The sequence below is a fragment of the Acipenser ruthenus genome, chromosome 33, assembly GCF_902713425.1.
Source record: "Acipenser ruthenus chromosome 33, fAciRut3.2 maternal haplotype, whole genome shotgun sequence".
Taxonomy (NCBI): domain Eukaryota; kingdom Metazoa; phylum Chordata; class Actinopteri; order Acipenseriformes; family Acipenseridae; genus Acipenser; species Acipenser ruthenus.
Window position 1 is genome coordinate 13,044,789 of NC_081221.1, and position 21,442 is coordinate 13,066,230.

Sequence of the window (21,442 nt, forward strand, 5' to 3'; positions counted from 1 at the left end):
AAATAGAGATATCAAAAACTCAAGTCAAGTTTCAAGAAACTATAGGCACAGCTGTAAAACTGATGAGGGACAAGGTTGTCCCAATTGTTTCTACGAACTTGGCTTGTTTTTTTCATGCATTTGATCTGCTTTTACTGTGCCTGAAAAACACAAGCCAAGTTAGTAGAAACAATTGGGGCAACCTTGGCCCCCATCGGTTTTACAGTTGTGCCTATTTGCTTGGTGCTGGGCAAGGTTGCCCCAGAGGTTTTTGGCAACTTGGCTTGTGTTTTTGATATCTCTACTTTAAATGGTTGGGCACTTTTGATAACTTGATGTTTTTTCACATTTCCAAATTGTTTTTGTTTCAGATTACATATACACTGCCCACCTAGCAGGGTATTACACAGGTAAGAGATTACAGATACAGAACCCACCTAGCAGGGTATTACACAGGTAAGAGGTTACAGATACAGAACCCACCTAGCAGGGTATTACACAGGTAAGAGATTACAGATACAGAGCCCACCTAGCAGGGTATTACACAGGTAAGAGGTTACAGATACAGAGCCCACCTAGCAGGGTACTACACAGGTAAGAGATTACAGATACAGAACCCACCTAGCAGGGTATTACACAGGTAAGAGATTACAGATACAGAGCCCATCTAGCAGGGTATTACACAGGTAAGAGATTACAGATACAGAACCCACCTAGCAGGGTATTACACAGGTAAGAGATTACAGATACAGAGCCCACCTAGCAGGGTATTACACAGGTAAGAGATTACAGATACAGAACCCATCTAGCAGGGTATTACACAGGTAAGAGGTTACAGATACAGAACCCATCTAGCAGGGTATTACACAGGTAAGAGATTACAGATACAGAGCCCACCTAGCAGGGTATTACACAGGTAAGAGGTTACAGATACAGAGCCCACCTAGCAGGGTATTACACAGGTAAGAGATTACAGATACAGAACCCACCTAGCAGGGTACTACACAGGTAAGAGATTACATATACAGAACCCACCTAGCAGGGTATTGCACAGGTAAGAGATTACAGATACAGAACCCACCTAGCAGGGTACTACACAGGTAAGAGATTACAGATACAGAACCCACCTAGCAGGGTATTACACAGGTAAGAGATTATATATCAAACAAGTAGATGATATACAAGTGCCTACAATGTTCTCAACATGCTTTACAATACAGCCTTTCAGAGCATCTGTGGCCTTCAGAAAGATCACGCGGTCATTGAAATACAACAACAATTCACTTTCTATAGCGCTTCACACACGCACACGCGCACCCACACACGCACACACAGTCCCTGTTTTTCACTCTGGAAATCTGGTAATCTTATTATTAGTGCAGGACTAATGAGGGCCTTCTATTAGCTCTGTACCAAAGCCTGTTACCAAAGTTCTGTCTGGCCCATAATGATTTAAACTAACTTGCAGCTTTTATATAGTACAGAATATATGCCAGGGATGTCAAGCATGTGTATAACAAATACCTGTCATGTGAAGGGCAGCTCATGTATGGGAGGGAAAAAAGTGTGCTACACATCACAGGTGTTTATAATTGTCTTTCAAACTCAACCTGTATATACAGTAATAGACTAAAGCAGACAAAATGGACCACCTTAGTCCACAGGTTAACTTTCCAAAGCCATATTGATTTTTTAAATGATTATTATTATTATTATTATTATTATTATTATTATTATTAAAACTTTATGGAACACATAACATGTGTAAAGTAAATCCAATACACATCACGACATTACATTAATAACTTATAAGCTATGAGAAATTCTAATTATTGTAAATAATGGGAAATAATAATAATCACATACTGTAATGGACATTTTGGAAGTCGACGTCATTCTTGGAAGTGGTCTATACTTTACACTGAGGAGCTTGAGCAGTGACGTATGCCACCTGCCCTCCTATCTGAAGCCGCTGTCTTGTCTCCGGGCCGCCGCTGGCCAATAAGGACGCGGCGAACGTGGTGCCGGGGCGAGAGAGTGAGAGCGTCGCGCGGAACAGAACCGCTCGAGAGAGCCCCCTTCCAAATGTAACGGCCGCGCTCGAGCTCGGCCAGCCTTCGACGAAGAAGACGAGAGAGCAGGAGGAGAGAGTGAATCATGGTACTCAAAACTGATTAATTATCATCAATAACAGCACAAGCGACGTAAAATCCGACCAAAATTAAGAACCCGTATTATAATTCGAATAATTCATGGAGGTAAGTCATTTCGGAGGCTGTGTGTAGAGTTTAGACTTAGTTACCAAAGCTACTCTCAAAAAAATGTGGCCTCGGATTTTTTTTTTTTTAAATGAGAAAGTAAATGGCAAATATTTGTTATGTAATGTACAGAAGTAAATAAGTGAATTTGAATGAATATATTTAGTTCATGCTGACATATTTACCAAAGACAGTACATTTCTCTCGAGAATTGTATTTTTTTTATATTGGAGTATTGCAAATACTGTATAAGTAACGGTATACGATATGATAACACAGTCATTCAGAGATTAAAGTAGAAACGCTTTGTGATTTTAGATATTTAAATACCAGCGTATGAGTCGAGCGTTGTCACAGTTTTGCTCTGGTCAGATATAGTGTAGCACGTGTGGCCTACCAGTAGCAACTACCAGTCACAAGAGTAGAGGAGTACTTGGAAAAGTCAGCGGTGGGTTACTGCAACTCTACATGCATGCAGATTTTTTTTGCAAGGTATAAACAGTGATTGATAGTTTAATGTTTGTATTGTTAACATTTTTTATTTGGTCTTTTACTAGCCTAAAAGTGTGCTGAAAAGCACAAACCGTTATTACACTGGTCCAAGCAGTGGAAGCATGTCTCTCGATGTATTTAACAATGCAATGGCAAGCTCGGATTCTTTCTTCACGCCCTATAAATTACAGGTAAGATGACTTTTTCATTATTGCGCAGTTCAATAAACAGGGCTATTGTAAACATATTGGGTCAACTGCAGCGTACCAGTGCTTTAGTTCACATCAAGTGAACTAGTAATGCGGACTAGAAAATCCTGCAAATCTGTAATAACTTGATTGCAGCGTACCAAGCAGATGGACAAAAGTTTAGCATCACACTAAACCATTTTGCTTCATAACGTTGAATGAAACCTGCTCAGTCATGTTACGTTAATATATTAAATTGCATCGTGCTTAGTATTTTTTCTATATACTTTGAAATTGAAAAATGTGACATTTCAAAATCTAACATGAAATACCGACTTCCGGTAGACTTTTGCGACATCATTTTGTAGTTGATTACATGATTTAAATTAAAGATCTAAATGATGTTCATATAGTTATGTCTCGATCATAAAATTCTAGGTGATGCAAAGCTTTTGGCCATAGCGTGGGTGAAAGTGTTCCATCAAAATGGCTTCCAGGTCCGTTCATATTTGAAATGCCACACACAATGGTGGGGGGCAGGGCGGGGGTCTGCTGTGTGCAAAGTGCCGAGCAGCGAATCCTGCTACTTTCGAAGCTCCATCAGTGATATAAAAATAAACGATTTTTAGATCAGCGAACTCCATCTATCAACATGCGTGCAGTTTATGACACAGGAGCGCTGCTGTTAAGATATCGCAGCCGCACTCGCACTTCCAAAGCAGTGAAATGGCTTGTACTGTGATTAATGCAAGCGCCGTTTTCAACGTGAATGGCTGCAGAAACACGACTTTTCAAGAGGTCAGCAACAGCATGTAAACGTATCTGTTTGCCAGCAAGACCAAAACAGTCGTGCCTGCCTGATTATTATTATTATTTATTTATTTCTTAGCAGACATTATACAGATATCACATTATTTTTACATACAATTACCCATTTACACAGATGGGTTTTTACTGGAGCAATCTAGGTAAAGTACCTTGCTCAAGGGTACAACAGCAGTGTCCCCCCACCTGGGATTGAACCCACAACCCTCCGGTCAAGAGTCCAGAGCCCTAACCACTACTCCACACTGCTGCCTGATCCATCCATTGGTGATCCATTCGTTTTGAACTGGAGAGAGAGAGTGACAGATCGAGACAGAAATGCGTACTATTTGTTTAGTTTGAAGTGTATACTTACCGTTAAAGTGCAGTACAAGTCTTGAAACGTAAACCACAGCTCCAGCACCTTCATTTTAAAAACACTACATTTTTTAAACGTCATCTTTACTTTTATATGAATAATGTACGTCAATATATAACTTTTCAAGCTATTATGCGTGACATTTTATTTACTTATTTTAACTAGCGCTAATTATTTTTCAAATAACGTTACTTAACATATTAACAGTATAGATTGCGTAGTAATTTTTCTTTTTTTGTTCTTCAGAAACACAAGGTCAGTATACAAATACTGTGGTTGTGCTGAATTGTAAATCATAAAACATATTGACCCCCTCATTAAAGAAAATTCTTGTTATTTATTTCTTAGCAGATGCCTTTATCCAGGGCAACTTACAACTGTTACAAGATATCACATTATTTTTACATACAATCACCCATTTATACAGTTTGGTTTTTACTAGAGCAATCTAGGTAAAGTACCTTGCTCAAGGGTACAGCAGCAGTGTCCCCCACCTGGGATTGAACCCACAACCCTCCAGTCAAGAGTTCAGAGGCCTAACTCCACACTGCTGCCCCATATCCCTAGAAAATGTTGGTAGGGAGCCAAATTGGTCCAAAATCAGTAAGTACTGGAGCAAACATTGCATTTAAATGCTTGTAACTAGCTACATGTGAATTTCTTTTTCTACAAAGTCAAGTTCAAATGCTCTTCTGAAAGTGCTCCAAAGTGGTTCAGAATGCCCGGCCTAAAGATTGGTTTGCCCCAGGAGTTTCAGTCAAAATGATCATTGGGCACTTTCACCCATGCCATCGCTGCATAAACCCTTCTTTACTAATCCGATCTGCGGAATTCAGCGTCAAATATATAAAGGGATCCCTGTACAAAAAGAAAGACGCATTTTTATTACATCAGACATATTTAAGTAAAAAATTAATTTCATGTCTTTTTGCGCACATTTCAAACTGGCAGATCATACACGACATTGCTGCATATTGTGTGATAATAGACCATTCGTTGTCTATAGTTAAAGCATATTCATTTAAATGTTATTGCGTTAAACTGAAAACGGTAGCATATATATATATATATATATATATATATATATATATATATATATATATGTGACCTTATTGTGCAAGACTTTATTCTCACAGATGTGACGGACATAAGAAATGTACAGAATAACGTTTTCAGATAATGTACTAGTCATTTCAGGGGAAAAATGCAGCTGTCTCTGCAAAACATTTTAGGCAGTAAATGCTTTGGACGAGCAAGCGTATTAAGCTAGTCTTATCTATGACAGTACTAAGTTAATCCACTTGAACAGGATCATCACAGATTACATTTGGTACGTTGCAATTGACCCATAATGTCTGCAAAGTTTTTAAATAGTTCCAGGCAGAAGTATGTTTTTGTTATTTTACTGACAAAGATTTTTTGTGATAATACATTAACCATATAAATATCCCTACCCTATTCAAATTCACTGTTTCTGCTTTAACTATTATTAAGTTGTTTTTCATTGCACATTTATTTAATTCTCTCAAAAAAAATTAAATAAATAATGTATACAGGCATGTTTCTGTGGAAGGTTAACTGCAATATAATATTGACTTCCTGGTAACCCTTAACAATGAGTGGTAAGAATTTAAATGCAATTACACTATTAAAACATATTTCCTATTTAATTTTATTTGTAATTAATGATTCATTTCACACATGTAGATGTGAAAGAGAGAGCGATAAGACTCCCATTGAGTATCAGTTTGATTTTACTGAGAGCTTAATTAACCGTAGTTCATAGGTAACAAGCTCAGGTGAGTCTCAATAAAACCTTGGATGACTTAAACTGCTATGAAATGTAAATATTTTTCATCCCTTTATCTAGAGCCTTATTTAAATAAACAGTGTATGAACATGTATGTGTTAAAGTATAACTATTCAGAGTTTTAATTTCAGTATGTTTATTTATCAAGGCAAATCAGGCTGCTGATAACTTAGACCCACTTCAGCCGTTCACGTCTCCACTGGCTTCTGCTGATTTTTCAATGCCTATTGAATCTCCCCTGCCCTACGCTCCTTGGTCGACGCAAGAAGATGAATACAAGCAGTTTGGTTGTTCTCAGAGCTATATCAAGAACAGGTACCTCAGCGATCCATTTTTCTTTCACAAAATGTTTAGATTATTGTTTACTGGATTTGCTCTTATCAACACCCCCAATTTAGTCATGGCCCTCCACCCACCCGACTCAAATATGGCAAAGTGGCATCAGTACAAGCTTGTAGATCATCACTGACTGTAAACACATGGGTGAAATCCGTCAAAATGAACTCTTCCTGGTCCATTCCTAGGATTCATGTAGAAATGTAATAAAAATCGGGGGGGGGGGGGAGTGTATATATACATATATGTGTATATTTTTTTATCGTGGTAAACTAAAATGTTTTCGCATGTATTTGATTTTTGTGACCTTTTACAGTTTTATTTTTCTCCTGTTGAACTGTTACTTGATTGAGACCATAGGCGCCTAATCCATAAGGCACAGGGGAGACAAACTATATATTTTTTTCCTGTATGTTTTTTTTCTGTATGTATAGATACTATTATTCTGTGTTTTGTTATGGTTTTGCCTTTAAACTGTTTAAATTGTAATACAAACAAACGGAAAGTCATTCAGAAGACGCCAGAAGTCCAACATTGATAAATTTTAAAAAACACACAATGAAACTCACCCTACAAGAACATTGGTTTGACCCATAGTCCACACTCCACTATTTACAACAGCTTACGTTGGCAGCGGTGTACCGAGGATGCTGGGCAGATTGTGGAAACTACAGAAATGATGAATTAAATATAGGCTAGGTAGTTGTTAGTTTAGTTTGTTTTTATTCTCTATTAATAAATGATATGCATTTAAATAAGAAAGTTAGTAGGTTCATGTTGCTGTGTTCAACACCAACTTTAAATAAATTGTTGTTACTGTTATTAAACACTAGTAACTAGTAATAATTTGAAGCTGTGGTTTTTCAAAATACCAGAAGACTGTTTTTATTTTAGTGAAGTAGGCTAGAATGTTATGGGTTTTTTTTTTTCATTAAAAACGTGCCGTACGTTGCCGGTTCGAGTCCAGGCTATTCCACTACCGATCGTGGACGGGAGCTCCCAAGGGGCGGCGCACAATTGGCTGTGCACCACCCGGGGGGGGGGGGAGCTTAGGTTGGCCAGGGTGTCCTCGGGCACCAGCGACCCCTGTAGTCTGGCTGGGTGCCTGTGGGCTTGCCTGTAATCTGCCCAGAACTGCGTTGTCCTCCGACGCTGTAGCTCTGAGGCGGCTGCATCGTGGGTCTGCAGTGTAAAAAGAAGCGGTCGATGACACTTCGGAGGACAGCGTGTGTTCATCTTCGCCACTCCCGAGTCAGCTCGGGGATGGTAGCAGTGAGCTGAGCCTAAAAATAATTGGCTATTCTAAATTGGGAGAAAATTATAATTAGAACAATTGACGACTATTGAAATACACAAGTAAACAATACGCGTATCAATGCCCCAGAAGCAGCTTACATTATTGTTTAAAGTTATTTTATTATGGGAAAACTTTGCTCTCTAACTCAATAGACCATATTTAGAAGCAATCACAAAAGCAGAGACACAATTTCTTAGACGAATAATAAAACAAGAAACAACTCTTGACTGGTCCTTCCTGCAACTACGTTTATGCAGTTAAATATATACTACTGAAATTGTTTTATTCAGCAAAAAAAAAAATAATAATATAATATTTGCATTTGCATCAGAATGAAGTCTTTTATTTATATAGTAAACCAGTGCTTCTGACATTTTGAACGGTCTTACTTAGGGAATACTTACCTTTAGAAGAACAGTGCTTCTTTGTTTGTTTAACCCTTTCCTTTAATAAACTGTATGTGGGAGTTCTAGGTGCAGCACTGTGGTGCTGCTTGCATGTATTTGTAATTAATGCATGCTCAGTAAGTACATAGTGAAAATGTTATGCTGAAAATGCTAGGCCCAATGTTGTCAGTTTCCAATTACAATAACTGTAACATTTAAAAAACTATGTTTGTTAACTAACCTCATGTGTGGTTTTGTCAGGTTGATCCATCTGGTAAAATGACAAGTTCAATTTTGCTTCTGAAAGTAGTCCAAAATGGCTCAAAATGCATCTGAGGGCATGTACCCCAGAGCTTCGGGGGGCCTGACCCTCGGCCAAAAGATTGATTTTGCCCCAGGTGATTGAGTCAAAATGATCATTGGCCACTTTCACCCATATAAACACAAACCTTAAATGAAAAAAAAAAAAAAGCTGCCGTCTACTAAGTTATATACTTCCCAGGCTGGACTGCTTGCAGGCTTCAATAACTTGATCTGCTGCTAGATTTAGCGACAACAGGACCAGAGGTTGCCTGTTGATCTTCAGTCCTATGAGTGTAAAATTGATTCAATTTGATGTAAAAAAAATACACTTTATTTGCAATAAAACTGTCTTCTGAACCGAACAGCTGTAGAATTAATGCAATTGTCATTTTTTACATTGACGTGCAATGGTGAAGATCTGAAACCATACATTGTCATGCATTCCTAAATAATTCTTAAAATTTGTATTTTTAATATAATATATTCAGAGAAAACTAGAATGCATTGAAGGTGGCTCAATTTGTTTAGTTGTTTAGTGTATCTGTACTTTCAACATTATTTGTCTTTTCCTGTTTAGGACTTTGCTCGATGGAAATGAATGTGGCAGTGAAGCAGACCTTTATGGATTGGTGTCAAACATTCTGGAAGAACCAGATAAAACAGAAACCTTCTTTGCTGAAGGGTTAGTCAGTCATTTTCTGCAATCTTTATATTTATAAAATGCGTCTGCTTTCTGAAACCGAAATGAACTTATACCTTTATTCTTTCATTTTTGTAGGAGTGCTTCCTCCAATTTAAAATCAATATGGTCATCAGACTCAAAGAGGGAGGTCAGCAAGCAAGACTTTCATACTGAAACTAAAAAGCCATTAATTTCATCCTATCCACAACACTCATTGTGCCCAGAGCCATTCACCAGAGCCAAGAGTCAGTACCTGAACGATGGCTATCTAGGATCACAGCAGAAGACTGATGAGCTTTATCAGAGATTTAACAGTTTTGATCTTACAGATCAGTGGCTCTTTCCTTCCAGTGATGGAGATACTGACCCTTACTCTTTGCAGACCCAGGAAAGTCACCAGAGTGTCTCCTATGCGGGTAATTCTTTCATGCTGCAGAGCAGACTGCCCAGTACATTGAAGGAATCAGAGAGGTCTGATGTTCATACATATAGAAAAGATACTGGGTTCAGCAGCACTGATTTACTGCCTGATCAGACAGCAGATATCGCCTCATCTCGTTTTCTGCCAAACAAGATTGATGATGAGTTCAGTGGTCCTTACTCTGAATTCTCTCAGTACAGTAGAGTCAAACAAAGTAAATTCATGCAATTTTCATTGCAAGAAGGGAAGAGAATGGCCAACAAGCCTGCAGTACCAACTATTGAACTGGATTATTTCAGTAAGGGGTCCCAAGCAAAGCAGACAGGACCGAAACGATTTGAAGACCAGATTTCAGACCAGCAGAATTTTAAATATCCCAAACCCTTTGCTGCTGACACTCAAGAAAAGCAGTTTAAAAAAGAGATAATGTTGGGCAATGACTTTGGATTGAAAAGCACACCTGATTGTGGATTCAAGACACAAACACTAGGTAATGATTATGGTAAGAAACAGTTATCAGAATTTAATCCACAGCATGCTGAATATTTCAAGCCACCAAGTACTCTGTCTGGTTCAGTGTACACAGGTGGTTCTTTCCAAAGCAGACAAGCCTGGTCAAGCATCCAGAAATGTAGTAATGTCACAACATATCAGAACCAAGGCAGCCAGTATCAGAATCAAGGGAATCAGTTTCAGAATCAAGGAAACCAGCCAAAGCCAAACAGCCAGGTGCCCAGTCTTTCAAAAATGCTGTCGCATTCCTTGTCAGAGTTTGTACCACAAGCTGCCCAGCAGTCTCCAAGGAGCATCTCTTACTTCCCAGAGTACAGCCAGGATGAAGATTCCAAGTTCTGTGGCACAGAGTTCACCTACAAAAGCACCAGCCAGGGTCAGTCAGCTGCTAATATAGAAGGAATTAGTAAAGCAATTGGAGAAAGTGAGATGCAAATACAGTCTGATAAGAAAACAAAGCAAGGGAGTCTCCTCTGTGAGGGATTGACTTCTCAACGATACAGTGCCTACGACATTCCTGGGAAACAGAACCCATCGAGGAAGAACCCAGGCGAGGGGGAGAATAGACAGGGCTTGTTGAAGAATCCCTATCTTGATTTTCTAGAAGGTTATTACAGCCCTCAAAGGCAAGCTGGTGGAGACAACAGCTTAAATAGCCATGGAAAAAAACCTCCAAATTTGTGCTTACCTTATCTGTATGCAACAGCTGACACCAGGCAAAACACCAGCCACCTGCAACTTGGCCCAGGGAGTTTTCCCTCGAGGTCCAACCATCCTTACAGCAATTCTGTTACACCTATGAATCTGAATGAGCTGCTTCCAGTTGATGAGTTCAATCACTTTTACCCCTATTTTAATGATTTTCTTTGTGGGGATATGCCTTTTCCCAGCATAGCGCCACCTGTTAGATTCCCCAGACTGCTAAAGAACCGCAGCGGGCCTGCAAATGAACTTCATGTTCGGCTGGAGGAGTGTTATGAACAGTGGAGAGCATTAGAAAAGGAAAGAAAAAAGGTATTTTTCATATTCCAGTTATGATGTTTTATTTCATTGTTTAAGAAGGAAATGTAGCTCTTTACATCAAAATACAATTTGCACAACTTTTAAACAGAATTAGTAACAAACAAGTTAGTTAGAAAACTAGTGACATTTAAACAGGGAATCCTTAGAATTTAGTTTTTTCGAAAATGTTCTTAATCATATTCCAAACAGGACCTCTCTAACACTTTATGTTTAATTTCGTGATCCAAGCAGCACATGTGTATTTTCTGTTAATACAAATGCCACAGTTTTTATTACCTAAAGCATTTTCACTGAATACACTGTGGTTGTGTTTTGTACAGACCGAGTGTATTCTGGCAAAGAGCCATCCTGGAAAACGAGTGTCAAGTGCCAACAGCAGTTCCGCTCCGAGGCTCCCCTCTAACCCTTCACGGGTCGATCGACTGATTGTGGATCAGCTACGGGAGCAAGCCAGGGTATGTATTCACAGTGAATCTGTAGGGCCCTATGAAATCCGTTTTATTAATCTGAATTTTTGGATTTACTTTTTCCTGATTTGGGATTTTTCGGTTTTAAAAATCTGTAATTTGTTAGTTTGTTTGTTTTTGATACATTGACAGCAGTGATGAAGCTAGAAATGCATGAAAAAATTTAACAAAAAAAAACCCTTTCTAAACGGTTTAAATCAAAGTGCTATCAGAAAAAAAGGTACAAATTGGCACAATGTAATAAAATCAAACTAGGAACATTGTAAATTTAAAAAAAAAATCAAAATGTAGGCTTTTTTAGTAGTTTTTCTTTTCAACACAAGCTGAAATATAACTTTTCAAGATTTTCATTAATAATTAATGACAAACAATGTAAATAAAAGCCTAACTATTTTGATTTAGTCTAATATAATAAAAAGGCACTTAGTAACATCTCCCAGAGGACTTTGGTGGCTGAGAGGTGCAAAAATAGTTATTTCATGCGTTCCCATGATGTGTGTTTCTTGAAGCCTCTTGTCAAACAAACACTGTGCTATTTCAATGTAATTTTTAAAATACGTACATATATATATTTTGTTTGTTTAAACTGATTTTGTGGTAATGTACTGAAAAGCCTAATTCGTTTTTTTTTCTTTGAATTTCGCGATTCCGTCCGAGGTCTCCACAACGCGGATTTCATAGAGCCCTAAATCTGTTTTTAATTTAGTCTCTGTTCGAGTTTTTACTGTATATTTTGAGTTTGCTAGCATGATTATCTCAGTTTTATGTATTAGCTAGCATAATTATGTGTTTAATTGTAATTTCCATTTTTGCTATAAAATTAACTCAATTGACGTACAGGTGTACTGTTTTGTTGGGATAAATGTGTCTTAGGAATTCAATTATCCCAGTATAGATGAATGCGTCTGGTTTTCTTTAGGTTGTGGCTCTGCTGGGAAAAATGGAGCGTCTGCGCAGCTTCCCTCTCCACGCCAACATTTCTACAGCACTGGATAGACACCTGGAAGCCATTTACATCACACAAGCACGGAGAAAAGATGAAATTATCAACACATCCAATCGCCAGCGACAAGGAGCACCTCGGTGTCAGGAGGACAGAGGTGACAAGGCATTCGTATTCTGTATGAACAAAAAGAAAAGTACATCTGTATGGCCTTTTAAAACCTTATCATCAGTGATATTACAATAATGGTTTTGGTGGCATCATTATTTTTTTTTAAACCAAACTAGTTAAAAAGTCTGCAAAATTACCTTTTTTTTGGTGAATTTGGCCCAGTTTCTGCTTTTTCAATGCCAAGGGTTTTTTTAACTTGTTACTCTTTTATTAGATGTGCTAGGGCTGGCGGCAGCAGTAAAGGACATGAGTGCAGCTACAAGGAAATCTCGCACCGCACTCTGGTGTGCGCTGCAGATGACACTGCCAAAAACTGTGACAGGTAACAGAGAGGGACAGACAGACATGGAAAGCATATCACAGGGAATAGCAAGCTGTGGAGAGGAGAACTATGACAGTGTCTGCAGTACTATCAGAGAATAGAAAGAAGTGATCTGTTTGCAATCCAGGCAGACAGAACCTCAGTGTAAGAACAATTAAGACACATGATTTTATTATGCATAATATGAATATAAATAATCAGAAATTATCCATTACTTAAAATGTTAGTTCATGCTTGACGTTTTAAGTAAGTGAGGACTGAGGAGGTTAAATAACAAGTAAGGAAGCTGATGTTGCCTGCTGTGGTTTTAAATATTTATTCGATTTTGAATTTCATATTTCATGTACAGCACCTTATTTTTCCTATGTAATCCTGAATCTGATTAAACTCCAATAAGACATTTTTAAGGTAAATTCCACAGTGGCTGTTTGAACACTGCATTATTAATGCAACTAAGCTAATGGTCAGACAGATTCTAAGCCAAAATGAAAAGGTATACATTTAGTCATATTGTTGCCAGAAATAAATACATAAGTAGTCAAATTTAAAAACACCTGCAATTAAAAAAAAAAAAAAAATTATAGAATGCAGAAATTATTGAATCAGAGATTTTGGATATACTTTTTTTCTTTTGTAGTCTGGCAATACTGTGATAAAAGAAACACCTTTAAAATATAAACATGATTAAGCTGGTGTTCTTCAGAACGTACAATAAAAAAAAAGGAAATCTGCTGCACCAAGCTTCAGTACCTGGTGTTGTGATTGCCAGGAGTGTTCTTGCTTTAGTCACTGCACTAAAAGCTTGTTTAAACTTGCGGTTTGATTAATAATTTAGGTACTTGCCTTTATATTTAACCATTTGAAGAAATGCATTATTAATTTAAGTTAATTCATCTGCGAGGTGTCTGAATAATTCCTTTTTTTTGTGTGCTTGAGCTGAATTGAATTAGTGACACATTAAAATGCAGTGCAAGCTGTACACTTTAATTTAAATAGTGCAGGTGATTGTCAGTAGAAGTAATTTATTTAAAATAATTCTACATTACTATTTATTACAATATAAAAACTTATCAGATACAGGTTATGAAATTAAGATTTAACCAATGAGCAAGAAAGTACAGTTGTTACAGACAGTTATTTTTGGTTCCACAGCTGTAACAAGACTATAAATGAGTCCCCATGTTTCAAAAATTGTAAACATTGTTAGGATCTGTACTGGTTTATGTCTAAAGTAGTTTCTGTAATTTATTCTTATGCTTGTTATTTAGCAGTCCTGTTCAAATATGCATTGTGGAGCGTTCTCAATTTTAAAGCATACGACTTGCTCTGTTTAACTGCATGCCAACATTACTATTATTTGTGTGGCATCTGTGAAAAAAAGGTTACTCATAACTTACAGTGTAATATAACATGTTGCTATTATGTTGTGTCTCAGAGAATTCAGCAGTTCAGCATAGCTGTGCCTATAATGAATATGAAAACAAATTTCTGAAAGGTTAGAAATGTGATTGATGTACATTTTGAGTAATGTCGGGCACAAGGTTGAGTGTGTTATATAAAATCTGTATTTAGAATGATGGGAAGGAAGACTCAATTGGATGGCTGCAGTGTTGAATTGATTAATTAAACTGTAAGGAGCTAGTATAGCTATTTCTGAAATATAGGCAATTTCTGGATCCAGTCTTGAGAGTTGTATAATGTAGTGTTGCTCCTTTTCGTCTAATTAAAAATCTTATACAAAATAAAAACAACTTTGCATATGCAGTAGACCCCATACCCCATGTAAAGACCAGCTCACCAATAAGACCAATCTATTAATTAACTGTTATTTCAATCCCTGTTACCCAGTTTAAGTGATACGAACAGCAATGAATGAATCTAGCCCAATGCATTGAAACTACAGCTTATTCATGAGGATTGTCCTTGACAGTAGTCTTGCCCTATGTTATATCACTATGTTTACTGTAGGATTTCTTTAGATAAAAAAAAAGTTCTGTTGACACTGTTTGTCACTTATTAAAAAAAATGTGTCAAAGATGATTCTAAATGGAGTCCATATGTATGCCATCAGCCTTAGCCATGACCTGTACTTTTGACAAGTCCCTTTTTATCCTGGATACTCCTACAATGTAGTTGGAATTACAGAATATTTCATAAGATGAACACAATTGTGGTCTGGATACAAAAGGGGAATCTTGCAAACAAGTCTTCAGTTTGTCTTACAGTACCGGAATGCTCTCTGTAGAAGTGTTATTATTATTATTATTATTATTATTATTAAATCTCCTCCACATTGATTGCATGCAAAACAAGTGACAGTGAAAGGCCAACTCAATACAGTGCACGCAGATGGCTAAAGTTGCCACTGTAAAAGCGGGCCACACTAAAAAATTTAAAAAATGACTCAAATAGCAAATGCATTTTATTAGAAAACAAACAAAAAAACATACTGTGATGTTGCATAGTAATATGCCGTATCTACTCCACAATTTGCTTTTTGAGATTTTAAAATCTTTTAAAAATACACCTTTTGAAAGTGTTTTTTTTTTTGGAAAGTAGCCTTACAACAGCAATTTGTTTATATGTCTGTGTCCTGCAACCTATACGCAAGTCTGAGAAAAACACGTTTTTCAGAAGCAGCATATAAAAACAGTCCAGCAGCATGGTGCAAGTTGTTCTGTGTAGCAGCCTCTAAGTCACCATTGTCTATGTACGTAATTACGTTTGCACTGTTATATTCATTTTCAGCAGCAGTAGCGACATAGTTTCATTGAGCAGAAGAACAAAAAAAAAAATCAGCTGTGGGACAAAATGTCAATATGACAGGGGGCACAGAAAAGCATTTTTTATCTGTCCAGAACCAAGAAACAAACAAATTTAATCAATTTGCAAAGCTTGAGTATCTAACAAGACGCAGTGATTGTATCATAAACAGAAGACTGTTGAGGTAAAAGGTCTGAAAATTAAAAATATTGTGAGAAGGATTTTATTTAATTTAAAAAGAAATTACACCTAATTTGGCACATACTTCATAATTTCTAGTGAAAAACCCAAGTACAATGGTAACCCACATTTTCATCAAAACAAACAAATAACATGCTATTCTACAGTACCTGCATTAGCAGATTGCACTTGCCTTCAAGCAGTAACAAGTTACTTTATCTCACTCAAAGGTGGATGCCCCCAGGTAACAGACATGTGCTTCTGGTTGACTTTTTCCATTTTAATTGCCTGATAATATGCTTACAGATTAGCACTATATTGTTAAAAAAAAAAGCCTTTTATTGGAGGTGCAAACCCAATTTGTGTTAAAATACAGATAGATTGGGGGCTCCCAAGTGGCGCATCCAGTAAAAGCATTTGCGTAGAGTGCAGGATGCACCCTATAGTCTGGACATCGCCAGTTCGAGTCAAGGCTTTTCCTTTGCCGACCGAGGATGGGAGCTCCTAGGGGGCGGCGCCCAATTGGCCGAGTGCTGCACGTGGGGGAGGGAGGGTTAGGTCGGCCAGCGTGTCCTTGGCCCGACCCCTGTGGTCTGGCCGGGCGCCTGCGGGCTTGACTGCAAGATGCCCAGGGCTGCGTTGTCGTCCGACGCTGTAGCTCTGAGTGGCTGCATGGTGAGTCTGCAATATGTATTTTAAAAAAAAAGCGGGCGGCTAACGGCACATACTGCTGAGGACAGCGTGTTCATCTTCGCCCCTCCCGAGTCAGCACCTGGGTGGTAGCGGTGAGCTGAGCTAAACAAAACAAAATAATTGGACACTACTAAATTGGGGAGAAAATAACAAAAAAAAAAACTAATTGGCAACTACTAAAAAAAAAAAATACAGATATATGCTCTGTAGTTTACATTTCAATTGATGGGTGCATGGATTTGATAATTTGCTCTAACTAAAATGTTGTTTTTTTTTTCCCCTCAGAACAACTTTTATTCTGATTTACTGCTGATCTGAACATATCTTGTTCTAATAGTCTTGAATTACACTCCGCCCACTGCTCTTTGTGGTTTGTGGTTAGCATGGGCACTTTATAATAAAGGTAACTCATATGTTGACCCATGATGTCAACTTCCCTAATATCTGCAAAATACATAACATATTTGAAAAGGATTAAAATACAAGCCAAAATATGAGCCAAACTAAACAATGCTGGTGGCCACCAGGACCTCAGATTTTATATAGGTTAGGTGTACAAGTTCTGAATGTTTCTTACTGAACACGGATTGTTCAGTAAATATCTTAATCCATTATCGACAAAGCATATTACTTTATGTGAAAATTTTAAACCAAGTTCAGAAACACCCTTTTATCTCTTGCGCTCTCCTTTCTGAGTCCGTTTCTTTTCCTTGTCTTTCCTCTCCTGTTTGAGTAGTTTGTCCTTTTCCCTCTGCATCTTGTCCTGTTCTTTCTTCTTGTGGGAGTCCTCTCGAGCCTTTTCCCTGTCCACTTTCTTGGCATTCATCACGTCTTCTAGGTTTGTGTTTTTAAACAGAGCTGATTCAGAGTTAAAGGAATGAGTCACAGAAAGCAATAAACAAAAATGTCCACACCTGGCTCTAATTGTGCTTGAATGCTTTGCTACTAGACTTGAAGAATACTGCAGACTTCAAGAGGCTTTTTACACACTTTATCCAAAAGCTGTGTACTAGTAATGATGTGCAACACTGATTGAGTAATTGAGGTACTGTGTGTTTTGATGTAGCTAGCTGCCCTTCTTTCTTTTAAAGTATATGGTACTATCCTTAGGATTGTTTTGTAATCATTACTTAAAAGATATAGCACTGTTTATCAAAACATTTTGGGCATATACAGTTTTTTTTAATTAAATCTCTATTTTCTGTTACATTTAAATAAGAACTCACTATGATCGGTATGCCACAAAGACCCTTAGAAAGCTGTGAATCATGTTATGTTATGACACAACCAAAAAACCTTATTGTAATATATTTGAGTCCAACATAAAAAAAGGTTATTCCTATGAGATTTACATTTGCTCCAGTAACAAAGCCCCTGCAAAGGATACACTTGCTGGTGTCAAATGTACAGGCTGCTGCTCCACTCTCCTCTGGTCCTGCGTCTTCAGTGCTTGTGTTAAAGAAACTAGCAGAATTGATGGATTTATATACAGGGTCTCTATTCAAGTACAGTTCTGGCATATGTCAGCTTAAACACTGCAACCGTCCCCCAGAGCAGTTTCTAGGATCAGAGTTCAGCTTTACTCAACTGTAGCTGGTCTCGTCACTTAAGTATGAACCAGCCTTGAAAGTTCAATAAAACACAAACCTCCATTTATTACAACCCTATTCTAAACAAGTCTTTGGTTTGTTACTGATCTTTTTTTCTAGATTATAACTTGTTTTTTTTTACTATGACACAGGAAATAACAAAAAGTCTGTTATATACACCTTTAAATAATCTACATAAAGTGATTGATCTATGTACATCAGACTATAATTGCAAACCAAAAATACTAGGAAGTAGTATGAACAAAAACCTGGACTGGAAAAAAAAAAGAACGGCAGATAAAGGATATGCCTCATCATCTGTGATGTTGGCATACTGGGCGAGGAGTGCTGCCTTCCTCTTCTTTTCCTCCTCGGACACCTCTTTCTGCTTCACCACAATCTGGGCCTGCTTCTCAATAAGGCTAGCGATTGCCTGCACCTCCGCTGGAGACATACATGGGGATGGGGATGGGGGGAATCAGGGCACTGAATTTAAGCTATTACAATTTTATTAAACAGATTACTGGGTCTTAGACACACCCATTCATGATTTGCAGAGATCCATTCCAATTAGGCACACAGTAGAACAGGAAAATATCAAATCAAAGCATTCAGATTTACTAAACCTGCAATAAGATGCATTTGATATTCTAACTCTTTGCTAGTGAATTTAATCGTGCAATTCCCACTGTACTACTATAAATAAGGGAGATACATACCATCTACATGATCGTTCTTGGCTTTGGACCCAGCACTGCTGTCCAACCACTGTTTAATAATTTCTGTGCAGACATCTTCCAACGCATCTTCTTCCTGAAGGGACACAGAAGGGACATTTATAAGAACAGGAAGGAATAAAAGGTTATGGGAGGCTTGGTGGTCCAGTGGTTAAAGAAAGGAGCTCGATACCAGGAGGTTTCCAGTTCAATCACAGCCACTGACACTGTGTGTGACTCTAAGCAAGTCACCTTTGTGCTCCGTTCTTCGGATGAGAAGTAAAAACCGAGGTCCTACTGTAAGTTCACTCCCTAGTCTCTGTAAGTCACTTTGGTTAAAGGTGTCTGCTAAATGACATTGTTATTATTAAAAATAATAATAATACAGGGATGTTGCTGCTAAACACACAGATGAACACAGGTAAGAGGAGGATAGGACAAGGGTGTATCAAACATTCATATACCCCATAAGAATATACTGGACTGTTCACACTAGCGTTTCTAATTAAAGCTGTGCCATTTTAAATGAGTTAGTAGTCTTTAATATATAGCAGGTTTAACAAAGTATACCATTAGGGCTGCTTGCATATTTCCATATTACTGTTCCTGCTCATTATTTACCACGCTATATTAATACCTGCTTCTGAAAAACCTCGAGTGAGGTGGTTTTAGAATTGACCAAATCCCTGCCCAAACCTTTGACGTTTTTCGCAAACGGAAAACGTCAAATACAAAACCACACAGAAATAAAGCTGCACGCCTCCTCGTTTTTTAAAACCCGCACACTTCCCAAAAATTCAGCTTTTAGAAGCACGCTCAGAAGACTAAATCGGTTGTTTAAACAGGTAAAGGATTTCATATTGTTAAAAAGTAGAGGACACCTCCCTTTAAACATTCCTTCCAAACACTATCTCGATTGCTCGGGGTGACAGCTGATCTATTTTGGAGAAGCAGGTCTTAAGATTGATCCGTTTCCATCTTGGAAACGAGCGCAGTGGGGAGATCGTGACATCTGCGCAAGCACAGGAGCTATATTGGAACTGGAGTTAGGGGACACCAGCCGATGCTAACTATAGTCTATAGCACACAGTGTCAGTACCATAGGAGGGATGGCATTCTCATCCATGTGTGGAGTGGGTGCGGCACGTTATGGAGAACAGTTAATGCTCTAAGTTACCCTAATCATGAAAAAAAGTCACTTCTAGTCTACACAGTAACAACAACAAACCCGATGCATTAACATCAAATACACTTTGTAAAAGTTTTCGTGATCTTCTTGGTGGTGTTGTTGCTGCTGCTGTACTAGCCATGTAAATGCTCGAGTAACGAGAATCCTGTTATTAATATTATTTTACACAGCGTGAACACCAAGCCGCCTCCAGAACTGCAAAAGCAACGTGTGTCACAGCATGCCGGGACCGCAGCCGGGGTAAACCTCACCAGAAACGCCGACAGAATGCCTTGGATGGCGTCCATCTTCTCGTCTTCGCTGTCCTCCTCCTGTAGCACCCCGAGGATGTAGGATCCGTACACATCCCTGTCCACTTCAAGCGAGTCGAGGCGACTGTTTAACCACCTCTCAAACTCTCCGGGCGCTGCCATGTTGGCTCTGTGGGGTCCTGTTGCACGGCGCAGATGTCTGCACTGAACGCCTGAAGGATTTCCAGACATTCAGAGCTTACCGGGGTAGGGGACTGCTAGGTTAGAGACAGACTACAGTCATCCGAAAGGATCACTGTTATTATTATTATTATTATTTATTTCTTAGCAGACGCCCTTATCCAGGGCGACTTACAATTGTCACAAGATATCACATTATACATTATTTCACATTATACAGATATCACATTATTTTTACATACAATTACCCATTTATACAGTTGGGTTTTTACTGGAGCAATCTAGGTAAAGTACCTTGCTCAAGGGTACAGCAGCAGTGTCCTCCACCTGGGATTGAACCCACAACCCTCCGGTCAAGAGTCCAGAGCCCTAACCACTACTACACATTGCTGCCCCACTACTCCACATTGCTGTACAGTAAATAGGACACGGTTTTATTTATTTATACGCCAGTGCATAACATGTTGTTATATTTATAATATTACAGCATTTACTGTACAATCAAATTGATTTAAAATTCATTTGCTCACAACATACTTAACTTGACAGTAGACTGCGTGTCCGTGATAACCTCAGCAAGACAACTAACTAAGCACACGCAATGCATTTTTTTTAATGCGTGTCCGTTTGCTTTAAAACATCCTGCAAAACTAGTATTGAAATGTTTTGTGGGTGTCTCTCTTGTGTCGTGACTCAGTGAGAGAATATCAAATAAAGTACAGCACGTTATAACAAAACACACTTTTGAAAAAAAAAAAAAAAAACATTTTTATTTTTAACGTTTTGAATACTGAGATACAACTGCAATAATAATAACCCCCAACTGCTGAATGAAAGTAACATGTTACAACCGGGAAGTCGCTTTGTATTCCACTCAGAATAAACTACTGACCCTAACCCAACACCTAACCCTAAACCTAACCATTAAAAATCATCTGATGCCCTCAGGACACTCAAGTAGGTATTCCTTTGTGCTGCGGATAGCCAGCCCCTTTCATAACTTTCTCTTGATAGGACTAGCAAAAACACGCCCTTTATCTTCTGTTGAACTTCGTTTGGTTTCTTTGCTTGTATTTTAGATTTCTGGTTGACCTAGGCAGATGATCA

General features: G+C 38.2%; 2 protein-coding genes across 3 annotated transcripts; one reads left to right on the top strand and one right to left on the bottom strand.

Moving 5' to 3' along the window:
* The first annotated feature begins 1,033 nt into the window (after nt 1-1,033).
* Nucleotides 1,034-13,381, top strand: LOC117433255 (meiosis-specific coiled-coil domain-containing protein MEIOC). Its single transcript, XM_059006623.1, has 7 exons — nt 1,034-2,920; nt 6,059-6,225; nt 8,810-8,914; nt 9,011-10,862; nt 11,192-11,326; nt 12,258-12,438; nt 12,667-13,381. The coding sequence occupies exons 1-7, from the start codon at nt 2,852-2,854 to the stop codon at nt 12,873-12,875; spliced, it is 2,718 nt and encodes a 905-aa protein (XP_058862606.1). The 5' UTR covers nt 1,034-2,851; the 3' UTR covers nt 12,876-13,381.
* Nucleotides 13,382-15,178: 1,797 nt separating this feature from the next.
* Nucleotides 15,179-20,440, bottom strand: LOC117433511 (coiled-coil domain-containing protein 43-like). Of its 2 annotated transcripts, none has more exons than XM_059006624.1 (5): nt 20,156-20,440; nt 18,719-18,812; nt 18,269-18,443; nt 17,798-17,874; nt 15,179-17,268 (listed from the first exon to the last, which is right to left on the bottom strand). In XM_059006624.1, the coding sequence occupies exons 1-5, from the start codon at nt 20,384-20,386 to the stop codon at nt 17,081-17,083; spliced, it is 765 nt and encodes a 254-aa protein (XP_058862607.1). In that variant the 5' UTR covers nt 20,387-20,440; the 3' UTR covers nt 15,179-17,080. The 2 variants fall into 2 exon arrangements, with proteins under 2 accessions (XP_058862607.1, XP_033911719.2); XM_034055828.3 differs by having other exon boundaries at nt 17,798-17,856; nt 18,308-18,443; nt 20,156-20,436.
* Nucleotides 20,441-21,442: the final 1,002 nt, after the last annotated feature.

What these genes read in the sequence shown, in the direction of transcription:
- LOC117433255 (XM_059006623.1), top strand. Translation starts at nt 2,852, where the DNA reads ATGTCTCTCGATGTATTTAACAATGCAATGGCAAGCTCGGATTCTTTC. An exon ending in GAAACCTTCTTTGCTGAAGG is followed by an intron (nt 8,915 to 9,010) that starts GTTAGTCAGTCA and finishes TCATTTTTGTAG; the next exon opens with GAGTGCTTCCTCCAATTTAA. An exon ending in TAGAAAAGGAAAGAAAAAAG is followed by an intron (nt 10,863 to 11,191) that starts GTATTTTTCATA and finishes TGTTTTGTACAG; the next exon opens with ACCGAGTGTATTCTGGCAAA.
- LOC117433511 (XM_059006624.1), bottom strand. Translation starts at nt 20,386, where the DNA reads ATGTCTGGAAATCCTTCAGGCGTTCAGTGCAGACATCTGCGCCGTGCA. An exon ending in CTTTTTTTTTTCCAGTCCAG is followed by an intron (nt 17,875 to 18,268) that starts GTTTTTGTTCAT and finishes CAATTCTGCTAG; the next exon opens with TTTCTTTAACACAAGCACTG. An exon ending in TACATTTGACACCAGCAAGT is followed by an intron (nt 17,269 to 17,797) that starts GTATCCTTTGCA and finishes ACTCTGAATCAG; the next exon opens with CTCTGTTTAAAAACACAAAC.